This window comes from Prorops nasuta, unplaced genomic scaffold, assembly GCF_024137725.1.
Source record: "Prorops nasuta isolate Cenicafe-Biocafe unplaced genomic scaffold, Cenicafe_Pnas_1.2 PNAS00015, whole genome shotgun sequence".
NCBI classification, from domain to species: Eukaryota; Metazoa; Arthropoda; class Insecta; order Hymenoptera; family Bethylidae; genus Prorops; species Prorops nasuta.
The window spans coordinates 3,926,691-3,944,898 of record NW_027116812.1 but is presented as its reverse complement, the minus strand read 5'-3'; the positions used below and the strand labels follow the sequence as shown (position 1 = coordinate 3,944,898).

Sequence of the window (18,208 nt, the reverse complement as noted above, 5' to 3'; positions counted from 1 at the left end):
ATATCCTGAGCTTTTAATTTTCTGAATACCTTATTAATTTGCAACGATTACAAATCTGTTGGAGCCCATATCATGGGTGAGCTACGACCCATATTGCTACTTTTCGGTGAAAATTTTCAAATCAAATCTTACATCTTTGATTCGAGTTACTTAAATGGGATGTAAAATATAGTCTATCTGATAATCACACGAATGTTAAGCATTGGCTTTTAAAGGTGATGAAGGTATGTAATGCTGTAAATGTATATAGGGTAAAGCGATTAAAATTGTAAGTATTAAACGCTGGATATCAAGGAGTTTACTTAAACTTTTCCTAAATTATGCTTTACTAAGATTTTCAGTTATGGATGCTATTTTAAGTCAAGAAATAGGAAAGCTCGTTAATAAAACGAGAGTGACTTTAAATTCTTTAAAAAATAACTTTTCTTCAATTTTTATATTAAAGTCCTATGTTTGATAAAAAGCAAAACAGTATTAATGGAACTAAAAATACTCTTATTACACATTGCTTCAAATATATTTGGTGTGTTCATTTAATTAAAATTGGTTACTATATATTTGACGTAATATAACAAACGCGTATTAATTAATAAATTCCAATATCCATGGAATAAAAGCTTCCTCTCATAATCTGACTTTTTTCAAACGTCTAGTTATCGGGAACAGTCAAAGGTTCCTAAAGGAATAAAGTTAAATTTTAAATCCCTCTTAAACAAAAACAATTTTTACATTAAAGACTCTTTGATAATTGTTAGACATTATTCAAATTCAACTTCTACATCTAGTTGATACTACAATATTAGTTTATTAAAAATTTATTAAAATAATAAAGACAATAATCCAAATTACTATAATAATATCAAATACGAGACACAATAAGAGTCTGCCAGTTAAAACGTCCCAGAACATGAATGCAAGAAGATGTGTATCTCTAAACTTATAAAATATGTATCTATTAAAATTTTCCATATAGGACACTTCTGAAAACAAATAGTAAAACGTTTCGAAAAGGTCCTATGCAAAATTTTACTATCTCTTTTAATTTGGAAGATTCCCGTTTTTTCGCCTCCATGCTCTGGGGCGATTTAACTGGCAGACTTTATATACACGGCAGGTATATTTATCCGATATGTACTTAAAATAACTTCTTATCACGTGTGACAATCAAATCCGTAAAAAATTTCAAATGAATATTTTGTTAAGAAGAATTATACTATTATAGCTGTAAAGATGGAATAATGTTTATATGTATTTAGATAACTTCGCTCATATTTTCAGATGTAGGTAGAGATCCTCCTCCTGAGCCTGCACCACCACAGGTACCGACACGTGGTCCGTCTTTATACGCTACTCATACTTTGCGTGCGCAACAAAGTCGAAATGGTTGCCCTCCAAACGCAACGGCCAACTTCTCCTTACCACCCGACCAACCACAGACTGAAACATATACGGGTAAGTTCAAAAATTATAAACATAATTTATTGTATTCAGGTAGATTTACCAGGCACATATCAACCGTATAAGTTTTGTTATTTAATTCGAGTTGATAATTATAGGGCAGGTAATGATAACTTAGATAACAGGAATAATTAACATTTAATAACTTTGGAGATGAGAATATGACGGATTAAACAGATGCCCGATTAGCTGATTCTAATTAGCTAACATTTTGCTAATTTGCACGAACAAGCAAAGCTTCTAATTATCCTATCTCCGCAGCTCATCCTAGTTTGTTGGGCCCCTAAGGGTATATTAACGAATTATTACCTTTACGAAAGCTTACGGTTATTAAACTTTAAAAATTGTGCGTTCTCTGCTTTTCTCACTCCTTGCAATAATTTGCTTTTATAAATGTATTTATATAACAACACGTGTATAACATTAGAAATATTACATTGTTTAAAAGCACAGATAATAGTACGTATTCTTGTTTTTCTTTTTATTTCTATAAATTTCACGTAACATATATTGAAAATGATTTTAAATTTATTGTTCATACTATACATTATCCGCCATTTGAAACGCCTCAGAGTACAAATGTAGCAATACGTTTATCTCCGAGTAAATATATAAGAGTTATTAACTTTCTACATAGAAACCCTCGAAATCTCTTGTTAATTGCATTCAGAGAGGTTGTATGTAAATTTTTGATTTTTTTAATACTCACTTTAATAGATAAACACAAAAAATTTCTCTGTGCATATTTCGGGGAGTTTTAAATGGCGGACCCAATATATTAGGTTTTATGGGAAAATGAAGTTTTGCAGATAGGTATATAGATATACAGAATTGAAGAGTGAAGCATTATATTCGTTTTACTCATATCATATCGGTAGTGCTAGATAACGTGTTTCAGTTTTCTATAGCGAGTGTTTAATTTGGTGCATGTGCCGTTCCTATCGGTTATGTAGATGTGCAGATGCGAATATGGAGTGTAGGGAATCTGTTTAAACTAATGGGGAGTAGACCAGGGGTTTTGCATTAACGCCCCTGTTAATTCATTGTAAATATACTCAGCATATATTCGTTTCTCTATATTTCTATGTACATACCATTAGTATATTGCTGCGACTAAACACTCGTATCTATGGGGTCGCTACGGGTCTAAGCACTCGGTGCATAAACACGTGCACTCACGACCATTGTGCATGAGCACACGTATACGCGATTTACGTTTATCGTAGTTTTAATAATAAAATTTTTCCATGGTATGATGGAATTATGCATAAAATATACAAAATTCTTAGTTGGAAATATACAACGCACACATTTGTGGTTATTTAATTGAATTAAATTTACGTGAATATAATATATATCTTAAAGTAATGGAAGAGATACAAATGGTGCGATAGCCATGCACAAGAGAAATAAGTTATTACAATAATTAATCGTTAGATAATATTATAAGACTGACTTATCAAATTTGTATTTTTTTTTAATAGTCTAAAAATTAGTGCAAATTCAATGTGAGTCAATATGAAAAAAATGTGACTGTAAATAGGAATAACAATCCGTTTTGGTTGTCCAGCTTTTTTGTCAGAAACAGGATCGCATGCGTAACACTGTATTTGGATGGGATCACGCAAATTTTACGGGAAACATTTCGCGGCTATATCGGATGTGCATGGTTTACTGTGCTTACACGTAAATTTACTGGAATGCATTTTCGATAAGCCGTGTCGTTTTAACAGAGCGCAAAGTCTCCCTGGATACAATATCCTTTGGATTCATGGACTGAACATTATGCTTGTTTATAGTTACAAGCTTTTTTTCTAGCGAAAAATCGAATTTTAAACATGTTTTTTTTTATTTTTTTAATACCGTACCATTGATTGGTTTAACGATATAAACCGCAGGATATTGTTTTTTCCCCAATGAACTTTAACGTAAATTTTAATTAGGAGATTTCTAATTATTTGAATGCATCATTATTATTACATTTCTAAAGCAGGAAAAATAATGAATTATTTAATTAATACAATAAAATGACAGTAATTTGCATAAGCTTCAAGTGCTCGAGTGTCAGCTCTTTCAAGGGCAAAAAAATATCTAGTGCTCGCTCAATCGACAGATCGAAACTTACCATTTTTGTGTTCTGCTTCGCTATCAACCACCCACTGTACAAACCTGTAGCCAGACACCCTATAGCCTAGCCCTTTTCCACTCTATCTCCCTTTTATAACCCCTTCTCCACTCTCTCCCTCTTTCTTCTCTCCTCTCGTTTTTTCTCTCCCTTTCTCTCTATCCCCCAGCCTTTACCTCTCTCCTCACCCCGTTCCTCTTTCTCGTTTTACACCCTTGTCACACTTCCAGTACGTAATCAAGTTTCGCTGATGTATATCGAATTATACGCACCAGGTAATTTTTATTCTTTTTTGCGGGTGCCTTTGACGCATGTGACGGTAACGCAACGCCACAATCGTATAGGAATCGTTTTCATGAACAGCGGAGATCTGCTTTCAGCGACTATCGTAATAACGTCAGAAACAACTAACCGTAAAATCTGAAAATGCTTAAAGCGGCGCGTAAATGAAAAGAATTTATTCTCTTGTTACATTTCACCATCTTTTTATCCTGTACACTTTTATTTATCCGATATGATTATCAGAACAAATCTCAATTACTGCAAATAAATACCTTCGTCGACATCCTTCGTCGAATTCTGCAAAAAGAGTCTTGTACACGTAATCTATATGCTTTTGTATCATATTTATAATAATTTTACAAGCTTATTGCTACTTATTTATTAATGGCTACCAAAAACAACGTTGCCTGCATAGTACTCGTACATTCACAATTGTTTGAAAACGTTGATTTTCCAGTGAAAACATTTTTTGCGCTTTGTTCTCTTGGCTCCGACACGCTTCAATTATTTGGATCGTTTAACTGACGTTTTGTAATTTCTGTGATAGATATATGTATAGTTTGATTTTTATTAATTAGTTTATTCGATTTCATCATTGTTACAATATTATACGATTTATCACAAAGGAATTCATACTTTAGAATAATAGCATTGTTTCATAAATGACAAATGGCCACGTTGGCTAACAATAATAATAAGAAGATATGGAGTCTAAGTTTTCATGGAAAAACTTAAACTATTACGGACGTTGTTTTTCTGTGGAGTACGGTAAATACATTCCACCTATCCCCCTGCTATCCTCCCTCCCCCTCCCACTCGTTCTCTTTCTTAGCTGCGATCCTTCCAAGCAAATTACCATATAATCCGCGGTCGAGCAACTATTTTGTGATACCCATGAGAATGTCTACGGGGAAACGGATATTATCCGATGTACTTAAGCTCTACGTATTTTTGCATAAGAGGAAATGAGAAATAATTACTGTAGTACCGGTGGGAGTGCGGCTATTGTGTCGTATGACAGGAACTCTGTGCGATGCGAGCACCTTTTAAAGAAATTTTCTTTTATACCAATATTTAAACTTATTTTATTGAATAAAATAAAGATGGGAGAAAACAAACAAATTAAAAGTAGAGGGGCAGGAATTTTTAATTGGAAATAAATCGTTACAGTCGAGATATGACGAAGCGGAAATTAAAAGTATTATTGAGAGACTATATATATATATATATTTTAATAGTCGCACAGTCAATATAGATTATAAATGCTACTTTAATAAAACATTACTTGTTTACTTAACTAAACTAAGAAATTATGAGCGCAATGACAGGTACAAATAAATATAATTAGATTATGTGACATACAATTCGTTAAAATAGACACCACAGTCACGTATTTTCAGTCAGTAAATTTAAAAACTAGTTAACCCGGCAATGGGCGCGCGGGGTGTTCAGAACACCCCAAGAATAGAAATCTATTGGTAACGTAGCGAAAAATTTGTGCAGTCACTTAAAAATATTAGCGTTTAATTAATACAAATAATGTAAAGAAATGCAATTGCTATTGTATACCAAAGGGAACTTCGCATAGATGATATTTATTGAAAAATAAATCTGTATTTGTAAATGTTTTACGTCTAATAACGAAAAACAAATGGGGTGTCCGTGGCACCCCACGCGCCTATCTACGTAAAAAAAAAGCACGCGCCTATTGGCGGGTTAACAATGTACGTATCTCATTTCAGTTGAGTATTTTTGTAGAAATGCCGCAATTCTAGCTACTTTTTGAAAAATAAAAATGTCTTTTGGTAGTAAGAATATTGTATTAAAATAAAAAACACATATAACATTCAGTTGCATCAAGGCTCTTTTGTCTCTTCCTCAAATGTCTACATAGCAAAGTTAGCTTCAAGTTTTCGGGTATTCCTTGCCTTGTCACTAAAGATTTTTACTTTGGTGATATCCCTTCTTATTATATTGGCTCAATAGGAATCAAACCTCCATTCGAAAGAAGGACGATCTTTGAATATTTATATCACATACATACTTACAATATGTGTGGATTTTGTGTTATTTTCTAATGGAGATTCACACAGTTCAACATCAGTAGAAATGAATTGTTTAACATATTTCTTTAACGGTTAACATTGTTATGCCACAATGTTAGCAACGAAGCACTGTTGCAAGTGTGTCCTCACCTTTACACATTGCATTCAGTTGCTTAATGATATAGTTCTGTAGCTTAAAGTTAACTTCAAGTGGACGGTCACAGTTCTATTAAGTTTATGAAGAGCACGCGACCTGCCTGTAAGTGGCACTTGCTAAGATAATTATGAATATAACTTTACACCCAAATTACTCACTGTAATGTGTAAATAGGCATGTCAAGTCGAAGCATATGCAATGCTGGATTACACGATGTTCAACACGAACTTTACAAATGCTTATTGAGATAAATGTTACCATATACAGTATTCCCTATATAAGATAACAGTATTTTCCTTATACCGATAAAAAATCATCAATGTTAAATATTTTATTAAAAAAAAAAAAAAAAACAAACATACAAAGCTTTCTTAATTTCACTCACATGAGCGATATTTCCTACATACAATTTTTCTATAGAATATTTAATATTTCTTGAAAAAACTTGACATTCTTTTAAATCTACATAAACATACTTGTAATAGAAATAATTGGACTATTGAGGGCTCGGTATTGGTATAGGAGGGTGAAATGTGCGTGACCAGTTTCAAAGGACACCTTTAATCATCCTCAGTTCTAATGGGAATTCTTCGTATAGCTCTTCTTCGTGGAGTCTTCCGTATCCAGGCAGGATGAACTCGAGCTGCTATTTACCAACGATAGGTGAAAGGCGGGTAAATGTTTGCTTTCTTCCTCGAAGCCTTCCCGGAACGGAACTCCCTTCTAATGTCTCGCAGTAGAAGGCAGCGCCACATTGGCAAAGCGGCGGGAAATTTTATTAGTATAATCGTCTGGTATTAACGCGAGAGGTCATTGCACACGCGTACAACTTCAGTTGAGAGACGGCAACTGGTAGGCAAGTAGGCTGGGTGCGGTTCGTGTTGATCTCGCACTGCTGACCTCCTCCACGGTTCGCACTTCCTACTCTATATTAATTACCAAACTGCTAATTACTATTTATTATAGTAAAAGGTGTGCAGTCTGCACGTCAGCTCACGTCACGCCACGCTATACCATGCCGTGCCACCTCTGCAGCGGGTAGGCATCGCTCACGATTAAATCTTTCCTTCCTCCCTTCCTTAATTTCTGCCTTCCACTTTTATTCGTAATCTTAATTTTCTTCCCTATGTTAAATTAACCGTAACATTCCATCACTTTCAATCGCATTAAACTGTCTCTTTTTTTTTTTTAGTGATAAGGAAGAAAAAATTATTGCTTTGGTATAGTCCATTTTTTTAGGTATAATGTGTCAAGTTATTCTTGGATGATATTTATTTTGTAATTTTCGGTTTTATGCTTTATCTAAAAGTTTATAACTTCATACACTGATGTATGTATACATTGCTCCTACAATGAGCAGTTAAACACTGCATGCTTTTAGGATATAACGCTTATTTGTACGCGTAAATCATAATAAGCAGAATGTTATGATAGACCTGTTGTGTTGTAACGCATAGTAGTTTACTTACCTGTTCAAGATGTTATTACAGTCTGTTAGTAACGTTATTGTACTCGCTAGTTGCTATGCCGATGACGACAATTTTCACGCACGTGTTCGTTACAACGACTTCAAGTCAATGTTTATATTCTGTTTTTCTTTAGGCATCACTTACTTGGGATTTATGTTTGTTATTAATAGACTTTTTATAATGAACAAAGTGCCTATACATATATATTTTTTAACTTTTCTATCATTTTGAGAACGATAGTCTGTTATCAGTTATAGCACTTTCTATCTACACTGCATTTATTAGTTATTCAACTTATCATTAGAAAACCTTGAATCCTAAGTCTTTTTTTTCTCTTCGTACCTTAAGAAAAAACTTTAATTTGATTCTCATAGAAGATAAATATTAAATATTATTTACTTAAAAACCACACAATGAGAGAGTAATCTCATCGCAATCGATGAAATTCCTCAGTTACTTTAAGGCAAAAATACCGAGGGACCAAAAACCTATAACTTTCTCGACTTACCTTCGACGTGCATCGCACGCTTCTATCCATTTTACACTCGGTGTCGTCTAAAAGTCGATAACTGTTCACCGGCTGCTTTGAATAGCAAACGGTTAAGCGGACTTCCTACCCTGTACATACGCCTTAGAATGATAAGCTGTCCTCTTTCGATGCTAACGCTCGGTCCTCTCTACCGATAAAGTCGTTGCTTATTGTCAAAGTCTCAAATAGAGAAGCATTATTGCAAACGGTAGATCGCTTTATTTTAATAAGTTTTATAATAAGATCATAATATGAGGAAAACAAACTTTATTGATATTATATCACCATGAATGGTACACTACCTTTAACTGTATCTTTCTAAGCAGCTATATCTATACATTTAAGCACTATTCACCATATAATATGCCAATGTATTACTTGCATGTGAATAGTTCGTTGCTATAAATCAAATCGGTAAGTAGGAAGATCGCGTTTTAACACGGTATTACCTCGTAGCTATACTCTGCTTATTAATTGTAAAGCAGATTAACCTAATGAATGATTAATACAGTACCGGTATTGTGAAGGATCTCCCAATATGCTTTCATTGGATTAAATAAATTAAGGGCTGAAGATTACAATTAAAATTCTAAATGAGCTTGTTATAAAATATTCCTAAATTGCTTGTAAATAAATTATAAATTGTTTCAACGACCCATCGTGTATTCGAGAGTTTACTTTTTTTTTTAAAATTAGATTGTATATATATAGAACTTGATTTAAATCGCTATAAAGGAGAGGATGCAATCATTTACGCTAACTCTGGATTTGCTAATCTAAAAGAGAGATATGGGTATACAAATAAACATGGGATAACGGGAGAATCACTTCATATTTTAGCGTATCCGAATAAACTTCTCGTGCGCCGAGTACGCATTAGACAGACTAATTTCCATAGTATAGGACTGTACTAGTTTCGCGCAATTTCCGTCGTTCCAGCATCCAGTGCCACTGTTGATTACCTACCAACCCCTACTGCGCCGAGTTATACCGCTTTGCTTATTTTGGCTTAAGCAGAGATATTTTAGGCAAGCAAAGAGCTAGAGCGAGATGGAGGCTAGCTGCATTTTATGCTCGCGGGAAGGAAGAAGATATAGCTCAATTTTAGCGTTACATCATTTAACCCAATAAAAATTATATTAACAATACACACCTTATGTGTTATCCCTATAGGAAATCCGGTTATAACTTGGAGTACCGCACGTATTGATTATCCATTAACAAAGTCGAATGTATATTTAAGTGATTTCTATCATACATATATAGTATATATACACAACGATCTCTCGAACCGTTATGGTATTAGCTTTTCACGTAGCAATTATGTTCATTCACAAGCACTTTTTAATAAACGCTGTTTTAATTGCCCAATTATATCTAAAATTAGTCACGCAACGTCTATTTTATATTCAATATGAAAATATGATGTCAAAAAACTGTATAGAGATCCAAGAATACGATTATACTATATTGTACTCAATATGGATACTACGTAGGCATATAACAATTGCAATTAGTATCGTGTTGCTATGAAAAAATTGTTTATGCGTTAAACGTAACAATATATTTATATTTAAAAAACGAAAACACATACGTATGAGTACATGGTTATCTGTTATTTTTTACATAAATTAAAGTAAGATAAGAAAATATCTTTGGAAGGGAAGTTTGTGCAGGAAAAAAGGAGGTTGTACATTTAGCTAGGAATGAAGTGGCAACGCTAGGTTTAGGATGACAAGAGTTTTCTGGGGTTGCGTGTGATGGGGTTCACCCTATAAATCTCGGGTTAGCTAGTTTGGTCTCAGTTCACCGCACTACCCCGGGCAAGCTGCATCCGGGCGCCGGGCCTGGCCGTCGATCCGGTCGCCAGCGAGCTTCCTCATTGTGGTACCAAGTGGCATAACTCAAACTGTCCTCGCTTGTTGGTACCAAGCGCGAGGACTCGGCGGAGATTTAGCGCAAGATCTTATCGCAAGGACAACAATAGCGCTGCTACCACACAGAAACAAAGACAAGCCCTGACTTGGAATACTTATCGCTAAACGCTCGCGCGCGAGTCACTACGTTAAATTTATATACGAACTGTCAACGCTAAAGTGCAGTCGTCGCCTTATCTTTCACAGCGAAAGACACCGTCTGCACAGTACCCTTATACCCAATTTTCGACCAGTCACGAGTTTTCGATCAGTTTTGTATAAAAATACTCCCCTAACTTCTCCACTAATTGCGGATTACACTTTTTATAGACATCTCTTAGCATTTTTTCTTCCATTTCTCCATGAAAACGAACCAATGAGCTTCGAGGGAATTTAATTGGTTTCGTATTAACGCTCGTAATACATCATATGTTAAGGCTGGGAGGAGTCAAGTTGAAACCGATTGTAATGAATTATTATTATAGAACCATTAAATTATACAAATTACCGGAAGTACGGGATAATGAAATATAATATTTTCAAATAAAATTCAAACTTTCGCGGACACATTACTTCAATTGGGAAGAGGTTTGTCGGAATTATCGGTTAAAACGAAGACACCGACGCGTTTAACAGGATTTATAATATTATTAAGGTATTGTTATGGATAAGAGCGATTTATTTGAAAGTTTTATATATAAAAAATAAACTAGACTGAGTAACGCAGTGGAGGGAGGGAGGGAGGGAGAGAGAGAGAGAGAGAGAGAGAGAGAGAGAGTGAGAGAGGACGAAGGGTGGAGAGGAGAACGAGAGAATGTGGCGGCTAACTCTCGTGAATACAGTAGTTAATGTTTCGTGCTTACGCAGCGCGATTATCGAATTTACACCCTGAATCGAGTCTTAGTTTCCGGAAAAATATTGCAGTAGCGGGACACCATTTTCGGCTGAAAGCAATTTTCAGCTTAAAGGCTTCCACAGCTTTTATAGCGTCGATATATTTTTCCAATAATATCTGTACTCGCGCAAGCGACTGCCTATGGCGGTATACGCATGTAGACAGACCAAGCTGCTCCACGAATAAGAGACTGAATACTTTACTCAAAATCGAACCCGCTCGCTAGACCTATAACGAAAGCGTTCTACTAAAAATAAATTCCAATTTCCGTCGAAAATTTAACCTTCTTTAAAAGCCAATCCTTCTACCTGTGTTACATTTGTCCAATAATTCTATCTAGTATTTCGTTCATTTTTCAATATTTTTTATACTCTTTGTTCGGTTCTATTATCGGAACTATTAATCTTTAATCCACGTTTAACTTTTGAGTCGATTGTCTATATGAAACTTGAAAACCATTACGCTTAAAAATAGTAAGCTTTTTTGAAACTGTAAAAAGGATTTTAGTGTATATACTAAACCTTTCAATATTATCAAATTAACTTTAAAAACAGCATTATGTTTTATTCAACATTTTTATTATAAATATAACAATCAATATAATATAACTTTAGAAAGTTTAAATTATGTAGCTATATGTAATTGGCAAATTGATATATTCATCTAAATTTTAAGTAAAATAAAGAAACATGCGTATATGATTACTGAATTATTATTAATGTATGGTCTTATTTTTTCTCAAGTAATTTTATTGCTTTTGTTATTAATTTTGTATTATCAATTTTAGAGAAGCGAGTAAACAGGTAATAGATACTCTAATTCTCTTCCACGTACAGTATAATGTTTTCCTATTCTAACTACTTGGCGCGAGACTGTACCAGGTTTCTTGATTTTATAGGATTTTGTTTACTGAAATAGCATCAGATTCAGCAGTAAATTGTAGCTAGCAAGTTACTGTAGCTAAACACTGCTCAAGACTAAGTTCAGCTTCACTGGGCTTTCAATTCATATGGTAAGAGAAACGTTTGTTTTATTAACTTCAACTGAATTTAATTAAATATTAAGCAACTATTAATGAAATTATTTAGATTACAAGAGTATAGCTATTAAATCCGTTGCCAAAGTTTCTGAAAATAATTTCTATATTATATATTAAATTTATAGCATTAAAAATGTTAATTTCCCTTTTAGTTACATTTTGCATAATATTAAGTATAAATGAGACAAAATTAATTTGATATTTTCTTTATGAATTTGTTTGTTAATTACTTTTATATCGTTCTTTGCATTTATGCTGGTAATATAAAATTTTACCACATTTAATGATAGTGGAGAGAATTCGAAGGACGAGACTTAAGAGAAAATAATAAGAAATAGCAAGACAGCGTCATAAGATGGCGCAAGAGATTGTTTGTCACGTAATTAATTTGAGATTAGGTCGTGGAAGGGCGGACAAAGGCTAGAACGTTGGAATCAGCCACCCTCTCATCAGAGTCATGAGAAAGGGAGTGGATGGTAAAGGAAAGGGGAAAGAGCGAGTCCCCAGCCGCCGACGTAAAAAGAAAAATAACCGAAGCTCAGTATTTGTTGGCGCTCGCGCCTCGTAAATATTGCAAAGAGGTCTGAAAAAACCAATCGACTTGATTCTTTTTCTTCTTCCTGCACTTTTTCTTCTTACTTTTCTATTTCTTCTTTTTACACTTTTAAACGACGGTCGATTTAACGTTTTATAAAACTTCACGTAATCTATCGCAATTAGCTTTTTTCAACAAAAGTATACCAGAATAGCCAATTGATATTTAATTGAAGATAGCAACGCTCCAATGATACGGGGCAAAGTGATGAGAATAAACGCTTTGTTAAAAATATACTATTATCGATTAATAAAAACTTTAAGATTTTTATTTTTAACACGTGCTTTTTGACATTACAGTATATTGCATTGATAAACACAATGCTAAAGATAAAAATTGATAAAATTGCTTAGATTTCAGAATAAAATAAGTAACTTCAATGGAAGAATTTCATGAAAAAAAGAACAAAAGAAAATAATAAAAAGTACTGTCGTTATAAGCATATAATTTGGATGGGGCCTGCTGTATAATATAATTAGTGAGGTTTCGCAAAGATTACAGAGGAGTTAACAGGTTCGGTACGATAGTGGGCTGCGTTTTAAATAACGATTAAAATGAACTATTATACGCTTATCGTAGATTACATAATGTTTCGTTAGTAGCGATCATAAGTTTCATGTGGCGGCCGGCGGAATCCCAGAGGTAGTGGCGTGACCATGTCGCGTTATAACTAAACGCGCACGTGTGCGTATATACATGCATGTATACTGTTACTACTACAGTACCACAAGTAAAAGTCCTTGTTGATATCGGCGGTCATTGAGCTTTCTGCATTCTGAGAAATATCACTGAACATACCAACATATTCCACACAGCTGCAAAAATATCTTCAAAGTTTACAAAGTTTTATAACCCGTCATTTCCTATGCTGAAAAATAATTGAAGTAATTCTATAATTAATTTCTAGTAAAGTATACATAATACCAAATTTTTCTCATTTTTAAAAATCCATTACTTTTAATTTCATTGTATACAGTAGACCTATTTTATTGAAATGTAGATAATTTTGGGGGTGATTGGTGGTTTTTGAATATTTTTTAGGAAGAGTCTTATAATCTGTATCAAATAGGGAAATCTGCTGTAGGATGAAGGGGAGAATTCCTGAATTAATATTCCTTGGCTTATTTCATTTCGCACCGATCGGGCTGTTGCGTTCTTCAAATTCTTGGCAAATTGTCCCCTAGCCTCTTCCGCGTCGCGCGTCGCACTTTCCTTCCCCGAATCTTTCTCTCCTTTTCTAGCGGTCTCTGTCTCAACATATTATTTCCGGCAGCGACCTCCCCCTTGCGTTATCTACATTCTGCAAGATCCTTATAGTATACTTATATATCACGTGGGCTCGAGAGAAATCAACCCTGCAGGATGACCAACGCGAGATAATTGGTAAAAATATCATTACAGGCATTAGGAAATAGCTTGGAAAACCCTCTGGATCGATGGATAAAGCGAAACTATCATCCGTGTAAACTTTAATCGAATTATTTTCTTAGCGAGCACCGTGCACCCCATACTATATACCGATAGCCAAGCGAATGGAATCCGACTGGGCATTCTGGAATCTTAAGAATGCGAGCTCTGGCCATTGCTCGTTATTTCTCTGACGCGACGCTATTTATTAAGCGCTTAGTTATACCAACAATATTAGTGGTTAAGGATTCTACTTAAATCTTCTTAAGTAAAAATTAAAGCAGATGCTTCGGAAATTGAATTAACATTCTACAACTTTCAGCCCTGCTATTGATCAACTTTGGACAAGAACTAGCTCCAGACACAACATTGTTAATAATAAATGTGGAATTTTTTATTTCATCTCTACCAGGAGGTTTCATCACACGATACGTTGAAAATTTGATAGGAAGCAATCGTAGTAAAGCGATTTCAAGTATGTATAGGTTAATCAAAAAGCAAAGTATAGCAGATGGAAAAACGTAAGAGTAGTTTCGATTCGAAGGTCCCTCAGAGTCTGCACGATTCACAGGGGATATTAACTGAGAAGACTACAGCATCGCGCCACTTGCGCCAGCTACTCGTAAATGATGCATACCTTAAAATATAATGGCGACACTACCGCATGTACGGAAAGTGTTGCGAAAGAAGAAACTATGCATAGCGAATCATTCCGTTGAAAATGGTGGAATAAAAAATTTCTCATTTTCTCTCAACTCCATGTCTGGACTGTGTACCATAATTTTTACTCGATTTACTATTTAAGTCGCACTCTATCCTTTAAAACGAGAGCGAATAAATATTAACGCTGAAAGCAAGATATACTTTGCAGACAGCCTCATTTGACATTCAGTAAATTTTATACTTGATGTAATAATAGACAACAATAAATTATATAAAGTACTATGCGTTAATTTTATTATTATTTATACATTATGCATCAAGATAATTTTTCTCTCAAATTATTCATGTTTCTGTAGCATTGTATTATTTTAGTTGCTACATAGTAATTTTTATAACGAAGAAGAAAAATATTTGCATTTCGAGTAATAATGACGACAAAGTTTAACAAAGAAAAGGGAATGCTTAAGAAGGGAGTGGCTAAGCTAATATGAGACTTCCGGGGCGGTTTAGTTCACGTTTGAACGCCATTCCATCATATGACGTCATTGCTGCAACTGTAGAGTTCTGGTATACCCCTTATACAGTCACGGTATCCCAACGGGCGGCGCATCGCGAGTGCCAATTTAAGGACTGCCACTTCCTTCATATGCATGGATTTATTCCCTTCAAAGATATTGCCATGCAAATTACTTTCATCTCTGTGAAGCTTCACATTTCTTTCTTATGGCAATCAAGGGAGGTGTTACTTCATACAAGGATTAATCCGATTTCCTCTTCTTATTTACGAATCAATATTTATTACTATTACCCTCGAGTTGAATTTTATTACTTTCCAATGAATTGTATCTCATAAATTAACCATCTGCTTATATAAAACCTAATTATCTAAGAACCTTCTGATGTACGTATATAACTATATATATAGTAAAGACTATTAAATTTATATATAGCGACGGTTGATAGTCTACAAAAGTTACACCAGCTTTTTATTAATTGCTCAATCGTTGGTTTGCCTCCGAGTAATCGGCCCAATCGGAATAAAGTCACTTAATGAAATTGGAAGTAGCCAGGAGGGATATTATCATGGATGGAAGGTGTAGTGGTGGTGATAGTCGCCCCTTGCCAGTCAATATCGATATTGTATTTCATGCTTTAACGCTTCGATGAAATAATTTAGTTAAAGTTAACAAGTTAGAAGTTATTAGGGGGATGAGGGGATTGAGGTTGAGTAAAATATTGATGTAAAATTGAAAGATGTTTGGAAGAAGCTGAGAAAGATCGAATGCAAGCAGCGCTAGTCTAAAATTTCGAGATTAATTAGAGTAGGATAAAATCTCTTTGTATTCTCCTCTGTTGGAAGAGCTAGTTGGGCTGGTTGATCTCGAGACTGGCAAGAACACACTTGTCGAAGTGCAAAATTATGCGCACAGGGTCGGGAACTCTGCGGCGTAACACGGCAGGAGGCAAGTCTCGCTCGAGGCACCCTTGCCAGCACGCTCTCGAAGATTAACGCTAATTTACGTTATCGACGTTGGCTCATTGTCTTTGCCCACCGTTGTCGTGCCTCGATCTCTCCGCTCTCGCTCTTCCTTAAATTCTTACGCGTTTCAGTGCCTACAACTTAACAGCACAAACTTCTCATACGCATTTCCTCACTCACTCGTTCCATTAGTATAGATTTCGTATAATAATAATAATAATATTCTATTCTTCCTAGACGATTCGTTCGTAATATAAATCAACAATTTCCTTTATTTATAAACTATATATTTTTCATTATTAATTTGATTTTACGTCGTGTTTATCGTTAGAGCAATTGTCAAAGTTTTCGAGTAAGATGTGTCTAGATATCAGGAAATTACATTAAATTGATGATGGGATTCCTATCTCGAGCTGCTTGTTCAGCCGAAGAAATCACTGACACATTGACAGAGGTCGCTCGGCAAATTGGATGATAATAATAATTATAATGCCCTCGTAGCTTGACGTAGTCTCCTAGCAAGCTTGAAAGGAAGACGCTACGATCAGGCAGGGGGGAATGAATGCTTGAGTGAGTCTACGCTTGCGTTCTATCGATACTGTGCGTTGAGACGGATTTCCCTTTCGATCAAGTGTGTACAGCCAGGAAAGCTTGCTAATTGGGATGGTGTAGAGCAGAATTACTTCATCTCGCCTAATGAACAAAAAAGTTTAATAATACTGGAGTTAAATCATTAAATTTAAAAGATTTAGAATGCACGTTATTTTCAAATAAACGATAAATTATATTGAAATTGATATCCATTTAACAATTAGGTCTGTATAGTCGGATAATTAGTTCTTAAACATTAATGACTTTCGACTTTTCAATTGTTCGAGGTATTAAACAGTTTCATAAAGAGATATTCTAGTGGCGGTATTTTGCTAAGCATCGTTTTGTCTATAGAGCAAGTCGCGCAGCCTGCACTTTCGATGCCCCCGAGTGCGAAAGTTTTTTGGCACGTTTTACACGATGACGTACTTCCTTCTCTCACTTTGTTGTCCTCTCCGCCCCTATCTCTAACCCCCTTCCCCTGACCCCACCACCCTTTCGTTTTCCTTCTCTCTCTCTCTCTCTCTCTCTCTCTCTCTCTCTCTCTCTCTGGATCTCTATCGTCGCTCCAGGTTTGCTACCACGCCAACTATTTTACTTTTTCTCTTTCTTCCGCTAACTACATCTTGCTTTCTTCTCTTTTCATGCTTGTCACCCACTCTCGAGTCCCCGCTCTTCGACGATTTATGTTCCCTCGACGAAAGTGAGTCTTGAACTCTCGGACCAGCGGATTTATTGAAGTAACTTCGTGTGCACAATTCGTCACCTTTATTACGTTAGAATTGTTCAAATGTGATTGCTGTCATGCAGCTTCTCATCGCGTCATTTATGTTGACAATGCCGTACATTCAAAAGATATAGTACGAGCCAACGAAGAAATGTGTCGTATAATATTAATAAATAGCACAACGTTTTTCAAAAATATATATAAGATTCAATCTAATGAAAAACTTTTCTCCGGATAACTTTCTTATGAAAATTTGATCGAGATATCAACGTTTTAAAATATTTTCATTTTGAAACCCAATCTATATTACAATTAATACTACAGATTAGTCGCCAAGCAAGCTCATTCAATTTAACTAGTCTCAACTGATCTATTTTCCAATTATCGATTCTACAAATGCCAATCAAATAGAATAAATAGACATAGAATTAACTATTATCTATTCGATTTTAGAATATTAATAGAATCATAAGTTTATTATAGCACTGGTATAGTTTCGTAGTGTTAAATAATTTTACTTTTATAATACACGATTCGTTATGACATACACCATTTGATTGTGACCTATGACCTACGATTAAAAAAGAGTTTAACATCGTATTGACCAAAGCATACGGATCATTTACAGCACATTTTATACCCATTTTCTTTTTCATGTAAAAGCTAATAAAAAGGGGTGGAGGGGGGGGGGGGAAGTTCAGCAAGTATTATTAAAGAATAGCATAGTTTAAAAGAAAGTAGCAGGCTTGAATATAGTTCGGATACTCATGCTGAAGTTACGGAAACAAGATAGCTCAATTTGAATAACTAACTGAACGTCCAGAAATTTA

At 34.8% G+C, this 18,208-nt stretch overlaps 1 protein-coding gene across 1 annotated transcript in view; it reads left to right on the top strand.

Moving 5' to 3' along the window:
* The window catches only part of Ten-a (tenascin accessory), a 338,450-nt gene that overhangs the window by 132,930 nt on the left and 187,312 nt on the right, over window positions 1-18,208 (top strand). Inside the window, exon 7 of the mRNA XM_066736696.1 lies at window positions 1,279-1,452. Within this exon, the coding sequence (XP_066592793.1) occupies window positions 1,279-1,452 (174 nt within the window). The remainder of the gene's footprint in view (window positions 1-1,278; window positions 1,453-18,208) is intronic.